At 36.6% G+C, this 16,549-nt stretch overlaps 2 protein-coding genes across 2 annotated transcripts in view; both read left to right on the forward strand.

Moving 5' to 3' along the window:
• The window catches only part of LOC144444061 (ubiquitin thioesterase OTUB1-like), a 6,746-nt gene extending 3,670 nt beyond the window's left edge, over window positions 1-3,076 (forward strand). Inside the window, exons 6-7 of the mRNA XM_078133524.1 lie at window positions 945-1,139; window positions 1,514-3,076. Of these exons, the coding sequence (XP_077989650.1) occupies window positions 945-1,139; window positions 1,514-1,720 (402 nt within the window). The 3' untranslated portion in view covers window positions 1,721-3,076. The remainder of the gene's footprint in view (window positions 1-944; window positions 1,140-1,513) is intronic.
• Window positions 3,077-6,696: 3,620 nt separating this feature from the next.
• On the forward strand, window positions 6,697-16,308 carry LOC144444077 (choline/ethanolamine kinase-like). Its single transcript, XM_078133525.1, has 9 exons — window positions 6,697-6,875; window positions 8,197-8,413; window positions 9,396-9,529; window positions 11,306-11,410; window positions 12,077-12,135; window positions 12,539-12,620; window positions 13,715-13,939; window positions 14,473-14,554; window positions 16,291-16,308. Exons 1-9 carry the CDS (start codon window positions 6,763-6,765, stop codon window positions 16,306-16,308), a joined length of 1,035 nt encoding a protein of 344 aa, XP_077989651.1. The 5' UTR covers window positions 6,697-6,762.
• The last annotated feature ends 241 nt before the right edge of the window (window positions 16,309-16,549 follow it).

The following is a 16,549-nucleotide window of genomic DNA, read 5'->3' on the forward strand; positions in this document are numbered from 1 at the left end:
AAATGTAGAAGAACAACTGTGCTCAGATGGTGACTATTGTCATTAAAGGCATACATCGACAGTAACAATATACTAGAATAGTTGAATCAAACTGTTATGTATTTCGTCTGAGTTAAAAACTATTAAACTCACTTCAAATACAGGTCTCACTATTTTGCAGATTTGTTTATGTCAAAATTATTGAGATAGAAATCTTAGTATTTTTTTTGGTAAAAGTCCTCTCATGGAGAGATATTCAAATCCTCAATGATCAATGAGTACCTGCTGGTGTATAAACTGTTAAAAATGTGATGTCATTCCCTATTATTCGTTCATTCAAATTTCTAATATAAAAACATATAACCATACTGAGAATCAGTCCAGGTACTTTGAAAATCACACATGGAATCGACAACTGCTGACATCAAAGCATTGACTGAATATAAGCTGTCACAAACTGGGAAAGTAAACAAATGAATTGGATTAATAATACTTAGCACAGCATGTACCAAGAACTGCAGAGAAGTTGTAGTGTATTTTATGGTTTGATATGAGCAGGTTTATGGCCTCTTTATGTGTACATGAAATGCCAGACTATTGTGTAAAAGAAGCCATAAAACTGTCCTTATCAAATGATGAAATGTAATATAAGTCTCTGTACTTCCAACATGCTGTGCCAAGTGTCATTAATCTAATTTAGTCTTTAACTTTCCCTGTTTATGACAAGTTCAGCTCATTGGTTGTCTTGCTTGATTGTATATGTTCTCACAAATCAAGTCAATACAAGAGTTCTGTTCTTCCAATCTATATCCGAAATGAACAAAGAGAGCTAACACGTCATTTTGCCATGTGAACTTACAAATTTAATTCAACAAAAGACATTCTTCAATTCTCTTTCTTTTCTTTTCTTTTCTCTTTTCTACAAAAAAAAAATCCAATTTGGTGTGTTGTCATTTGTATGCTAGTTCATGGATGTGATAGAGCAGGTAGAGAAGCCCATGTCACATGCAGAGTTATTGAGTACATTCCGAGACCAAGGACTTTCAGACTATCTGGTTGTTTATCTAAGATTGCTAACCTCAGGACAGTTACAAAAGGAGCACGAGTTTTTTCAAAATTTTCTTGAAGGTGGGCTTCCTGTGAAAGAGTTCTGTAATCAGGTAAGTGAGTGAAGGATCAATGAGTATGAACTGATTTGGTTGTACATGCTTGGAACACATGGACATTGAATATTCATGAGTTGGCTAGTTCATTTACATAATTTCTATATGACTTCATTGTGCATTTGTTCCATATTCATGAATATTCAGTGTTCATCCATTCCATATTTATGAGGCTAGCCCATGAGACAACACACAACTGTTAATAAGGGTTGCCACTAAACAGTGGATAGTCAATAATTTTGATTTCACTTTGTATTTGTCGGCAATTGTGCGTAATGTAAGTGGTGTAAAATCATGAAATTATTTCTACCGATCTTTTTTTTCAGAATGACAATGTTTTAGTCAACAAATTTTCATTATCTGTTTTACAGGAAGTAGAACCCATGGGCAGAGAGAGTGACCACATCCACATCATTGCATTAACTCACGGCCTAGGTGTCAAAGTTCGCGTTGAGTACATGGATCACACAGCAGGGGCCAAAATCAATCACCATGACTTCCCAGAGGGCTGTAAACCTTTAGTTACTTTCCTTTACAGGCCAGGACATTATGATATTCTCTACTCTGATAAGTCGTAGGTAGGTCATAGGTCATAGGTCACAGGTCAAGTTGTATGGTCACCGTATTTATGTGATGTACCAATTGACATGCATTATGGTACACTCCTTCTTATGTTTAAAAACAAGTGCTCACCTTTATCCTTGTTCAACGTTTTTGGAGATTTTCACAAGGGAGCTGTGAAGGGTCAGGAAATCATACAACTAAAATGAATACGAAAACCAAAGATGTTCTCATAGTTGTCGGAATTTACTGATAATATGCAACACAGTAATGTGATGAAGTAGGTTTTTTTTGTTTGTTTTTTTTGTTAAAGTTTCTTTCAACTAAACCATGTATCAGTCTTTTATAGTACTAGATTTCAAGATTTTGGGAAACCCAACCTGTATTGATGTGTAGATAACGTGTCTGTATTTTTGACAACAGTTTTGTGCATTGTTTAGTTACCATGTGTTAAAATGTAGGGTAGTTTTACAGTCATGTGCTTTAGAGAAAAAAAAAAAGCTGTTCTGTACAGTTTGTCAATCATTATCCAAGTATTTTTTTTATCTTATGATGTTTCTTATATTTGCAATATGTGGTCCTGTTCTCCTCAAGTAAAATTACCTGTCTACTAGGCAGTTTGGACATCAAGACACAGCTTTCCGAAACTTTTCAATCTTCATGTCTTTACAAAGAAAAGATATAGTCACACATTTTTCTGTAGTTTTGTTCTGATAAACTGTTGATCAGAATTCACGGAAACACAAAGATTTGTAGAGGAACAGAGAGAGAGAGAGAGAGTTTGGCAGATGCAAACTTAAGTTATAGTTTGATTTTCATTAGTAGTTGATTTTTTGCTTCACTTATATTTTTTTTCTGTGTTTGTGTTGTACATTTTGTATGGCTGTTTTAAACCTTTGATTGTCTATTCAATGGATAATGTTACATATTCACTATATGTTTACATATCTGATTTGAATTTCATCTTCTGGTACCCAATTGTGATAGTAGCTGGGATATCATGCTACATACTGTATAAAGGTCTTCAACTCAGCATTTTCAATGAGTCAGACCACAGATAATTAAGGAGATCTTCTTAATTGTTTGTGGTCAGACTCACTACTCCTGCTCCCTCCCTCCCCTCCCCTCCCCTCCCCTCCTACTCCCCCCTCCCTTTATACATCACTGAGTGCTTGTACTACCAACTGTACTTCGAACTGCCAACAGAACTGGTGTTTTTTTTCCCTCATTGAAAAGAAAACATTGACAGTTAATTAAGTGTGTGTGTGTGCTATCATTAGCCGTGTATACCATGCTTTCTAACAATTGCCATACTCATAGTTGTTGTTGTATTGTAAGGCGAGTCATGTGACTCAAATCTCACCAATGTTGAAATGATACATCTAATATCAATAAAGGAAATTACACAATAGAAACCTTTGAATTGATGGTGATTTGTTGGATGGATTGAAAACTGTTTGAGGGATTCAACAACCAATTACACGTTGCTAATTTACCGAAGAGACGTACATATCAAGCCTTAGAGTAAAAGCAGCGAGATAGACGGAGGAGAAACAAACAACCAAAAAAAGAAGTCAAAACTACTACACAAACAACATAATAGAAAGTGGTGTGGGTTTTAGCTGTTTCTACCCAAAATCAAGTTTGCAGGGGAAGCGATGCCCTTTGCTTCAGTATCTCCAAGTATAGGTTACAGTCCAATGTGACATTTCTCCTTGCAAAAGCCCAAATCTATTTGTAAAGAAATATCTTTTTATGTACAGATGCTGAAGTCGATTGCCACTGTTATTGTAATGTAGTGTGTACCATACAATTGTACATCTCCAGAATGCGGCGGGAGGGGGAGGGGGAGGGGGCACGAACATTTTGGGGTTCATTCCGGGGGCATGAAATATTTGACCAAAATATTTTCTCCTAAGGCCCCCTACGGCCTACTGCCGTTGATTCTGCTCGTTACTACATTTGGAAAACTGATACATGTATATTCTTGAATCTCTGCGTGACATATTTTGACAGTTAGCTGGGTAGATATGCCATTTTTAATGTTCAACCCTAAAATATAAATAATTCTCTGCTTGATAAACTGCAAAATAAGTTGTTTAAAAAAAACTAACTACGTCGAATCTGTCTATGACCATCATTTCTATCCTTATTTGGGTATACGTTCTTGTCCCTAAAATTACTACTAAAATTTTAAGACGATCGATGTGCAGCCAAATTAAAAACATCTACCCATGTATGATTCCAAACAAGACCCATTGTTAGGGATTTCCAGTCACAATAATCTCTGGTCAATTGCCTTTATTCTGGTGCTGTGAAGGTATTTCTAAAGCATGAAAACGTGTTATCAACCTCACGCTTAGGGACTGGTTAGGTTCTTTGGTCGGGGGAAGGGGGGGGGGGTGTTGGCGGTGGATTGATGAGGTCACCCTTTTTTTGAAATTGGAAGGGGGCGCATTCTGTTTTGAAAATTTAAAGGGGGGGGGGGTCATTCTGTTTTGGATTGGGATGGAAGAACAATTGATAAATTTTCTACAATGTCTGAACTGTGGTATTTTTTCTTGTAAAATAGTTCTTACCTGTGTTCTTTAATATACTTCACCTAAAGTGGTGCTGACACACTGTTTAAGTACAATTACATGTATACATTACCTACCATACTAGTTACTGTATATATCGTGGAGCAAAATTTCGTTGCTGAAAACCATATTATAGCTATTAAGACTGGAAGACATGTCGGTAAAGCTATCTCGGACAGAAAATTTATTTTTGTATGAAAATGAAGGTCTAAATGTTCCTGATGATGAACTGCATGTTTTGTTATTTTGTCCTTTATACCAGTCTCTTAGAAAGGAACTAATACCAAATTATTTTAAACAGTATATTACCCAACATGAGAAAAAGCAATAATGAACTCACACTTTTTCGTTTGAGTCTATTTTTGTATTCAAAGCTTTTTTACTCAGAGAGAAGACACTATTATCATTGTAATGTCTAGTAGTAGTAGGTTCGTGATGTAAAAAAAATCTTTTATTTGTGTGTAATTTACAGGATATTTGGAATTACCAAGCAGTAAATAATGTAAATGATTTTGTTGACACCTTTACCGAAAGATTCAAGAGATTTTTATTTTCTGAATGGTATAGTGATGTTTGTACTCTTGAAAAGTTAAATTGGTATCACAGATTTAAGTTTACTCTGGATCCTGCAAGATATGTATTTTCAGTTAGAACCACCGTTCATATGCAAATGCTTGCAAGACTTCGTTGCTCTTCGCACTATTTGCGAGTAGAAACAGATAGAAAACATAGTATTGAAAGATATATGAGGTTATCTATGTGATTCAAATGAGGTAGAGGATGAATATCATTTTCTGTTAATTTGTTCCTTTTTTAATGTTGTGAGAACTAAGTTTTTACTTTGAACCTCCAACTACTGGTAATGTCTATTTATTTGTCATTGTGTTCCAAAAGTTACTGTATTATTTATCCTCAAATGATGGGCGGCGGCCCTATTCTTATGAAATAAAATATAAAAAAATATATATCATTTAAATACTGTTGAAGTAGCCATATTGATGACAAATGAGTATTTATTTATTTATATATATTTTTTATTGTTTATGACATCGACAACTCTACTATGGCAGCCCTGCTACTATGGCTTCCTACTTTTAAAAAAACACTTTGAAACAACTTTGGCCAAAGTCCTTGTTATTAACTGAAATTACAAAAAGGTAAAAAAAAATATGTCAAAAGTGTGTTATTGTACGTACAACGTTTCAACCGTAAATGTATGACTGTATAAAAATCTATGGTATGTGCTGAACCGATGTTGTCATTGAATTTCTTGAATAACATGTGAACTCTATCTATACAGGGTAGTTGTTGATACATGATGCTACTGTGTCTTGGAATGTGTTGATATGCGAGACATAGAACGTACAGTCCACTGTGAGTCACGATAAAATACCTGGCGTGTGAATATGATATGATATGGAGGTGGGATGTCATTGTGTTTTTAAAAAAAGAAGTGATGGGGTTAACCTGTTTTGGGTTTCATAGAGAGAAAGGGAGAGGGGGGGATGTCAGAGACTTTTAGTCGGCCCGATTGAAAACTTCAACGATGACAAACTCATAAATGTTATTATCTATAGCAAAGATCGTTGACCTCATCATAAAGATGACTGGTCATAATTTGCCCATGGTCAGATAATATCCCATTTTATAATTACAGACTTCACAGGCAAACGTTTTGAGAGAAAATTGTAAAATAAAAATAATAACATCAAACATGACATCTTGGTGAGTTCACACTTCGGTGTTTAAAGTAAATAAAGTAAAACTGGTAATGTCGTGACGGGACGCCCTCACACATCGGTCAAAGAGAGGAGGCCGGCGAGGGCGGAGCGACAGTGTCGAGACGCATCGTACAGTCTATGTAATAGTAAATATTCAAATATTGGTCCTTGACAAGTTTATGAGTTTATGCAAAGATGTGGTAGGGGTGGGGGCGGGGGGTTATGTCATAAACTTTTACGAAAAAATAAAGACTTTAATAGCGTAAATTACGAATTACAGAAATTATGATCTCTCGCTACATTTGTATGCCTAAAATGAATTATGAAGAAAAAATAAAGTATATGTTCCAGTTATACAACATACATCGTCTCGTATGCAGTTTATCATTTTACTATAACCACAGACATTGTTCTTTATCCTCCAAGGCTGAGTGAAAAACATGTTTATGGAGACGAAATAATCACAATGATTGTTTTAAGTTTCTTTGGAGACAGAGTTGCTAGAGTATCGTAATCTTTTGGCATGCGTTCATGTTTTAATTATTCATTATTCATTTTCATTAGAAACTGCGATATGTAAAATTATTAGAATAGATCTTGCGCAATGAACGCCAAGGAAGAACTAGAAATCGGGCTGGAGTGACTCTAGACTTAAAACTAATTTTGAATTGGATTTAGGGGAACGGAGGAAAATTGCTAAAGATCTGAGCCCGATTTCTGAGTAGTAATCTTGGCTTAACAACAGTTGACGGCCACACCATGATTCACATCAGTCCCGAATTCACCGCCAAAGCATACCAGTTGTGTCGACAATATTTACGTGGAGCGTGGACAACTTTGGAAAAGCACGAATTCCAGGTGTCAACGCTAAGGTAAGGGAGAGACAATTTGATTCAGATGATATTTTTTGAACATGAAACGCATGGCCAGTATATCTGCCAGCTCTACATCATTGCCATGGCCATGTATAGTTGAGTCAATTTTATCCTGCCACGTAGGGTTTGATACACTTCAGACCACTATAGTTTTCTACAGTGGTCTGAGACTACACACACAGTTTAACGGTACCTCTAAAAGTTGATATCACCCGATGCTAGCTCTATCAGTTGGCAGATATTTTTTGAAACATAAGTTTGTAGTTGGAATTATACTAGGATATTTCGACATGAAGCAAAATCAACCACCGTGGACGACCAACTTACAGACTGTACGCCTTCAAGTCGTGTACGTGTAACCCAATGTGAATAGTGGCATATGGAATGTCGAAACATCTGGCGACTGGTACAGTACAGTTATCACAGATATTAAGATATGATACATAAACATCCGTTGTACCCTACTTCTTTGGGTATCAAAATATCACTTGTTGGTCATACTCAAACCACCTCTATCGACGCTGATTTACTCTAAAACGGAAGAAAGATGACTGAAACAGGCCCAGTTTAGGCATCAGCGGAATAATCTCGCTCATTCTTACTGTTCTTCTCGATAACAAATTCAAGTAGTGCGATCAAATGTATTGCATTATATCAAGAAAGCGTATAGTCATATGTACGTTAGGTCATTTGATGTGAATACTAATATACAAAACCGTTGTATCGGCATTATCTGTTGGGATGTCACGATAAACATAGGCTGGATAAAACCGTTAGGAAAGCTGATAGAATCGTTCGAGGGACCAAACTGACAATCAACGCAAACCAATTTTAACAGACGATGCGCACTTTAAAAAAAACAAGAGTTTGACAAATGATCATGGATATGGCAAGTGGATAGACACCCCACCAAAAACACATATATGCCTAGCAACAAGACCACGCCCATAGCAACAGTGAAATGAAGGTGCATATTGCATAACAATGAGGATTGATTCAGCACGTGACACATCGGGACTTTATATCATTATATTCATGGGGGAGGGGGGGGCACAACTGACGATTAAAAGGAAACATTAGTAAACATAATATGACCGCCTTGTATCTTTAAAGTTATCTATGTGAATGGCACCTTCGCAACCGAGACTTTGGAGTTACTGTAAAATTAAATCTTGACAGAATCACTGTTCTGTGTCCCTTACCCAACCCAGGTGCAACTGTTACCCTCCCGACAGTACTGTCCACAGACACCCTAACTGTTTCTTATATATATGTATATACACACTGTATTGTATGTCCATTTCATTTCCTTATATAGGGGTTCAGGCCTCAGCAACTATTCATATATTTGTTCTGCATTGTCCAATGCAAGCCAAGACGTACAACAAGTACTACTACGTATCCATGGCGACGTGTTAGATACCCCTGAAAGTCTGATGGCAGAGACCGCTGTCTTCACATTGCTTGCTGAAAGAAACATTGCTCCAAAATGCTACGGCATTTTTAGAGGTGGCCGTTTGGAAGAATACATACCTGTAAGTATTGTGTAAAAAAATCAGAAGTATGTATGTATGTATGTATGTATGTATGTATGTATGTATGTATGTATGTATGTATGTATGTATGTATGTATGTATGTGTGTGTATGTATGTATGTATGTATGTATGTATGTATGTATGTATGTATGTATGTATGTATGTATGTATGTAATGTATGTGTGTGTGTATGTATGTATGTATGTATGTATGTATGTATGTATGTATGTATGTATGTATGTATGTATGTATGTATGTATGTATGTGTGTGTATATACGATAGCAGTATGGAGTGTGTCTGTGTGTCTATATCTTTGTGTCTGATGAGTTTCTGTATATCTGTACTTAGTATTTATACATACACTGTATTGAATGCAATGGGTGTGTATGGGTGTGTATCAGTGTGTTTTATATCTACATTAGTATGTATGTATATTTGTACCTGTAGACGTTGTAGGAATGGATGGATGTGTCTGTGTATATATGTGTTTGTCTCTGGGTCTCTCTATAACTACTAGTATGTATATATACCTGTGCTAAAAGTAAGGATAGGCGTATGGATGTGTATGTGTATGTGTATGTGTATGTGTATGTCTTTACATTTATATTAGGATGCACATGTATACCAGTAGATATTGTAAGCATGGATGGATGTGTGATGTGTCTGTGTGTTTAAGTTTAATATGCAAATTTCTCTCTGTCTTTATATCTGTATTAGTAAATCTGTATGTATAATCATATAAATATTATGTGCCATACATGTATGGATGTGTCTCTACGTGTCTGTAAGCTGTATTCATGTATTTCATATGGAAAATGCCATATCAACTATTGACGAACAGTAGACATGAGTCCACTATATACAATTGCAACACATCTAAACATCACTCCTATAAATATCGCCTTACACCACTTTGACACTTGCTAGACCATACCATAGCTATATCATAGAATTGGTTGCTATACATTTTTTTTTTGCAGTCAAGATGTCTTAAAGTAGAAGAAATGAGAGAGAAAGGGGCGAGTGTTGACGTAGCTGGTAAACTGGCTATATTTCACACCATGGAGCTGCCATTACCAAAACAACCTATATACCTTCTAGATACATCACACAGGTTTGTAGCTGATATACAACGAAAATCATAAACCCTGAAACAAAAAGTTGCCTGACTCGACAATAAATCTTACTTACATTGATAGAGTTTATTGTCTGGCTAGACAAAATAAAATATCTCTTTGATGTTGCTGAATCTTCTCGTCTGGCTAGACAGAAATCTAATTATACTACGGCTAGACCGACTTGGCCAATCAGAGGCCTTGATTTCGGTTGGTTATATGGAACAATATCCCACTCTTTCTTAGGGTTGTGACCTATATTACTAAAACAAAAGAATTCTAAATTTGCATGAAACAACATTTCTAGCCTTAATTTTCACTTTTGGATAAAAAGTTTCAAAGATCCGTTTGAGCCAAGCACGCCATAGTAGAAGTAAGATAGACAACTCGTTCGGTAGGGTTATGTGCCAAAAACCCAGGGCTAAGCTCTGGGGCTATTAAAGCCCCCTCGTTTATTGGCACATGACCCTCCCGAACTCGTTGACTATCTATTACTTAATATTTACACATGTTATCGTCTGGCGTGACTACAATATGTTACTACTTTAGTCAACTGACTGACTCAATGATACCAATAAACGCGCCAACGTTACTTTTACCTTCACGTGTATTCCTTGGGATCGAGCGCCCCCCCCCCCCCCGTTCAAATCAGAAAGATCGTTTACCTTCGAATTCCTATAACTTCCATATGTGTTTACAAAAGTTGCATTCTAGACAACATACAGCAACGGGGGTGGGGGGGGGGAGGGACTTGATCCCAAGGAATACACGTGGAGATGTGGAGATAAACGTAACTTTGGCGCGTTTATTGGTATCATTGAATCAGTCAGATGACTAAAGTAGTATAGTAATAATTAGAATCGCGCCAGACGATAACATGTGGAAATATTAATTAGATTTCTGTCGAGCCAGACGAGAAGATTCAGTAACATCAAAGATATATTTTGCATAGTCAAACAATAAACTCTATCAAACAATAAACTCTATCAATGTTTATTAAGATTTTTGTCGAGTCAGGCGACTTTTTGTTTCAGATGATTTTCGTCGCTAAATTTCGTTGTATTTGCTAAATTACATACCATGGATTTGCCATGGGAAATCCTAGATAGTGAAATTCACCAGAAACTCGGGTAGATTTTACCTACTTCATGCCTTTTACAAAGACACTGGTAACGTACCTGATAGGTTTTTCTTGTCAAATGTCCAAAATACCCACGTAAGTGCACAGTACTGGCACTCACGTTTCATGGGCGTCTGTTCTTATTGCATATGTGTGTATCCAAAATAACAAATTTCGCAAAAAAAATATAACTTTGCGTTCACTTGTTCATAATGATATCATGATGTACGTACAGCAATCACACACTCGCATATCATTTACGTACAGTTATATGAAATAATGTTTTCAGTATTGCACTGCAGTACTCATATGTAATAGATAGTCAACGAGTTCGGGAGGGTTTTGAGACAATAAACGAGGGGGCATAGCCCCCGAGCTTTTGGCACATAACCCTACCGAACGAGTTGTCTATCTTACTTATACTACGGCGTGATTGGCTCAAACGGATCTTTTAAAAACAATTGTGTAATTTGTTGCAGGCAAATTGTTGCTGAGCGTAATCTAGGTCACACCCGGCACGTCACCCCTAAGAAAGAGTGGGTCATGGCTCCATATAACCAACCGAAATCAAGGCCTCTGATTGGCCAAGTCGGTCTAGCCGTAGTATAAATACCGATAGTATGTATATATACCAATGTAATTTGTTTACTTCCAGATGGCTTCATTGTATCAACAGCATGTCATTCAACAACCCAGAACAAGATAGAAAATTCAAGAGACTTATGTCATTCCAATTACAAGAAGAAATGCAATTTGTAGAGTACGTGAAAAACTTTGTGTATATTTTTTTCATCTGATGCTAATATTATTAGCTCAGTTCGCATAGACTAAGGAGGGTTACATGTATTACAATGGGGTTCCGTGTTTCCGCTAGTCTGTCCCTCCCTACACATCCGTATCTTTGACATGCAAATAAAATGGACGACTGCTTTCACATCTGGCACAAAGGTGATGTGCTATATGGTATGGGACACACGTACGTCATGTTTTGGCGACATTATCAAATTTGACCAAATGGCGGCCATCTTTGTCGTTAAAATAACTATTTACTGCATATATCAAGAACTGTAATACATCGAAACATCATTCAAGTGTCTAACCTATATAATCAGGTGCATGCAGCCTTTTGAGACCTTCAGTGGGAAATATCAAAATCAATCTATATCTTACATATTGCAGACACATTTGTGATATTAAGTATGCCAACTATCTTCTAGATTTTGTTCACAGGTAATGGAGAAAATGAAATTTGCATTGATTTTGGCGCTTACATCTGCAACTACAAACTCAAGTCAATATATACCCTGAGTGATAACATGGTATTAAATCATCATTTCTGTAGAGCCAGTTTTACTGCTATAGGCACCACTTTTATTTTTATATTATAGGCACCCCTTTTATTTTTATATATCTTCTTTTTTTTCAGACAAGTCGTTAACTTCACTCCATCACCAACTGTTTTCTGTCATAACGACCTCAATCACGGTAAGGCATATTATTTTGTGTTTTTTCATATGACATAACGCCCCACTAATCTGTAAGATACGAGTTTCTTGCCACGAGGTCAGCTATCACTCCAGGGATGAATGACAAGGCGTATCATCTTACAGTCTATAACGCCCAATAGGGCTGTTAAACACATCGTTTTCCTCCAAATGAAAGATATAATTAACTGAAAACGTCCCAACCCTGAAAAGTTGCGAGCTTTTAGCCAACAGTGTTCCTCGTGTTTTGTTGGCTAAAAACTCAGGCATTGTCACCATGAATGTTATGGCCAACATTGCATTGACCACCTGACAAATCATTTTCAAATAGTTGATGAACAAAAACTTCTAAATATACTTTCAGACATTAACCAGACATTCCTTTGTTTGTTTTTAATTTAAAGGCAACATTTTGTTGGTGGATGATGGAACCAAAGACAAACACATCAGATTTATTGATTTTGAATATGCAAGCTACAATTACAGGTGAGTTTATTAATATGACCATCTGGTGAAGAGTTCAACCAGCATCTAAACATACTTCTGATTGATCAGTGTCGCCATTTTTGACTGACTATCTGGTGAAGAGTTCAATCAAACATACTTCTGATTGCTCAATATTTTTTATCTTTTATTGGTGTATCCCTACCTTCATAAATTACTACACAGTGTCACAACCACCTCTCATATTTCACAGTCTTCCAGTTCTGTGTTCCATTTTATTTCGTCACAATTTCTAAAGCCACCTTTCATTTACAACACAACACAACACAACACAACACAACACAACACAACACAACACAACACAACACAACACAACACAAGCTGTCAGTCAGCATTTCCTCTCATGTCTCAAAAAACTGGGGATGCAGTTTGTACTCCGTTGGAAGGGGTTTCCTATGGTTTGTACTTCTTCTACTTCTACTTCTATACTGTGTAAACATTCTAAAAAGGATTATCATCACACAGGCGTAACGCTGGCGGCGTCCTTTAGATCTCACCCGTGTTCAGGTGAGCACGATCTATGAGATCGGTGATATCAATGCTGGAGAGGGCAGATTTGAAACTGTCTATTGTCTTTGCTTGTTGAAAGGATAATGGTAAGAGATTGTAATTGTAACTATCAGAATATATAAATTTCCAAGAACTCAGTTAATCGAAAGGTCCCAGTCAAGGTCATGTTGCAAGAGATGGCATTAGCATTCATCTGGCATAGTATTTCAGATTTCAGATTACATGTATGTGATTTTTGCCCCAGTAGCTGTCTCTTCGTACATAATTGTATTTCATCCAAGTCATCAAAAACAAATATTCGAAAAGCAAGACAAATGCAACATCTTACATCCTTACTTTTTGGTAAGGGCGGTACTTTGAAGGTGTACGTGATATGGGTGTCACCAGCTGGGGGAAGGATCAATTCATGTAAATGTATTTTCTCAGTTTGTCATACTTTGTCTTCCTAATGTGTTTTGTCAATCAGTGACTATAAATAAAAACAAAACAGTTGAACTCCAGATCATTACATGAAAGTATCAACCTCTTGCTTGACACATGCCTGTTCTGTTCTTTCTTGTTCACAGGGGATTTGACATAGCCAATCACTTCTGTGAATGGACTCTAGACTATACCTACAATACAGCCCCGCCACATTACAAGTATACAGCAGAACACTATCCTAGCAGGGAAGAACAGTTGACCTTCATCCGGACATACTTGAACAATGCTAATGAGAGCTACCAAAGTTCTCCTCTTGATGTACAGAAAGCGCAAGCATTGGAAGAAAATCTCCTAATTGAAGTCAAAAGGTTAGAAAAACTTTCATTTGTACCTTCCATAAGGAAGGTTATATATTAGGGATAAAAATGTGTGTGTGTGTGTGTGTGTGTGTGTGTGTCTGTCTGTCTGTCTGTCTGTCTGTTTGTCATAGTTTTCTCAAAAACGAAATTTGGTCACATGTTGTTTAGGGTAATGACTAGAACTGAGTATGTTTTGGTAATCATTACATGTATATTAATTATCAATTTGCATAATTAATGGCTTTCGGTGATTAGGCTAAGCTTCAGAATGCATATTTTCAAATTCAATATAATTTGGTACATACATTGATGATAACAACGTGCATGTGTCACAAAGTTTAATACTAATATTATAACTCATTTTCATAATTTCATCCATGTGTCATTTCTCATTCACACATCAGTAGATGTCCAGTGCATGTATTGTATATTAAAACTCCCCTCTTTCTCATTTTGTCACCTGTTGTAAATAGTTATTCACATATTTATGATTTTGTCGTCTTTATACAATAGCTAAATATTTCATGTGTGTTTTATTTTAGGTATACCTTGCCATGCCATTTATTCTGGGTGTTGTGGTCAATTGTACAGGCACAAAGGTCCAGTCATAGCTTTGGATACTTGGTTAGTATAATACTAACAATTTTTATTTTTTTTGAAAAACATTTTAATACTGGATATACTGTAAGCATATAAGAACCTTTCTCCCTAGAAGTACATAGAGGGCGTACGGTACATATAGGTATTCAACGTATAGCAGTGTACTGAGCATTAGCAGTGGTGTTTGAACACGATGTAAATTGTTAGTTTGTGATAAATTGTGTTTCACAATAACCCAATAGCTGTTGAGGTCTGGGCTCGATACGCATAATCAATATTGATATCAATAAATATCAAACAATCAATAATAACTATATTTAGCTCAACTCCACTCAAGGAAATAACGGTATTTTCATAAACTTTGGGTTCTGGAGAGTCGTTTCATGGGTCTTACCAGACATACATATTTATTAGATGCACACAGAATATTCATGAATATTCATCTCTAGGTAATAAACACTCAGGAGTCATGAATTGACGGACCAGTGTAAGAAAAACAGAGGTGAAATAGAGAAAATAATAGAGGTGAAATAGAGAAACTAGAAGTGAAATAGAGTTTCAATTTGAGATACCTGATCCTGTTTTTTTTACTTACGATAAAAATGCAACATTTGTAAAACCTTGTATAACAATTGTTGTTTTGTTGCAGTATTTTCACTTGTAAAATAATTTTGTTTTCTTGAAAGAGATAACCAAAACATGAAATTTATCACATTTGCTAAGTTTTAGTGTTTCTGATTAATCATGCAAAATGTATGTGATGCGAAATCATGAAATGACTCTCCATAATGAAAAGAGTGAAATGACTTTATTTTATGGAGTGGCGTTCTCCTTTAAGTGGCAAATGTGGTTTGACGGTAAATAGAGCCATAGTAACATGAAAGAGACCATAAATACCCCTCCCCCTTCCCCCTCCACCAAAGAAAATGTTAGAGGAAATATAAAGAAAAGAACCTAGAACTGAACAAAAATATAAAACATTACACAAATGACCTCTAGAATGCATGACTGACTGATACAAATTCTTGTATATATGATGCAATACTAAGACTGACGAGGGATCTGAAATGACATAATTTCGAAGAAGTACGCACAACCTTATCACGTGTACAGTAAATTATTGTACAGAGAGAGAGAGAGAGAGAGAGAGAGAGAGAGAGAGAGAGAGAGAGAGAGAGAGAGAGAGAGAGAGAGAGAGAGAGAGAGAGAGAGAGAGAGAGAGGAGGGAGGGAGAGAGAGAGGGGGGAGGGAGAGAGAGAGAGAGAGAGAGAGAGAGAGAGAGAGAGAGAGAGGGAGAGAGAGATAGAGACGGAGAGAGGGAGGGAGGGAGGGAGGGCGGGCGGGTGGGGGAGAGAGAGAGAGAGAGAGAGGGGGGGGGGAGGGAGGGAGAACAAATGTTCGGACTTAACTCTCCTTTAATAAAATATTTTCCACTTGATTGGTCTCAATTTTAACTCTTGCAATTTGTTATTATGGCCCACTAAGACATGTATTGTGTGATATTATAATTATATAGTTTACATTTTCTGAAATAAAATTGCATATGTACCATAACAGAAAAAGAGTGATCGTCCCATGATGTGTGTGCATTTCAAAATCAAGAACTTTTTTTGCTGAAGGAATTTTAATAGTTATCCAGTCTGGTTTATAATTTGGTTGCTTGTTTCCTACTGTGGAAATGGCAAACTTGTTCCTACTGTTGCCCAACTAGCATTTATTTACACATGATACATGTGGTGGTCATTCCACTTTGATTCTAGGTCCCGAGTCCTGAATAAATGTCTATGTTGTTCGAGAACTCAGTTGGATTAGGGATTCCAAACTGCGCCCGCAACGTTGATGCGTAACACGGAAGTCATTTTGCCATTGTTTTTATGATAACAACGTTGCAACAACTGCCGCGGGTTACAGCTGGCGCTTTAAATATGCTAACGTATTGGTTATCGTGAAGTTGTTATTGTCCGTGATTACATCGCACCAGACATGTTCCATGCGAATTAAATGACTTCGGTTACAAGC

Source organism: Glandiceps talaboti, chromosome 2 (genome assembly GCF_964340395.1).
Source record: "Glandiceps talaboti chromosome 2, keGlaTala1.1, whole genome shotgun sequence".
Classification (NCBI taxonomy): domain Eukaryota; kingdom Metazoa; phylum Hemichordata; class Enteropneusta; family Spengelidae; genus Glandiceps; species Glandiceps talaboti.

Bases quoted from the DNA above. Each gene is read 5' to 3' on its own strand.
- LOC144444077 (XM_078133525.1), top strand. From the start codon at position 6,763: ATGATTCACATCAGTCCCGAATTCACCGCCAAAGCATACCAGTTGTGT. The intron at 8,414-9,395 runs GTAAGTATTGTG...TTTTTTTTGCAG, and splicing joins GTTTGGAAGAATACATACCT to TCAAGATGTCTTAAAGTAGA. The intron at 9,530-11,305 runs GTTTGTAGCTGA...GTTTACTTCCAG, and splicing joins CTTCTAGATACATCACACAG to ATGGCTTCATTGTATCAACA.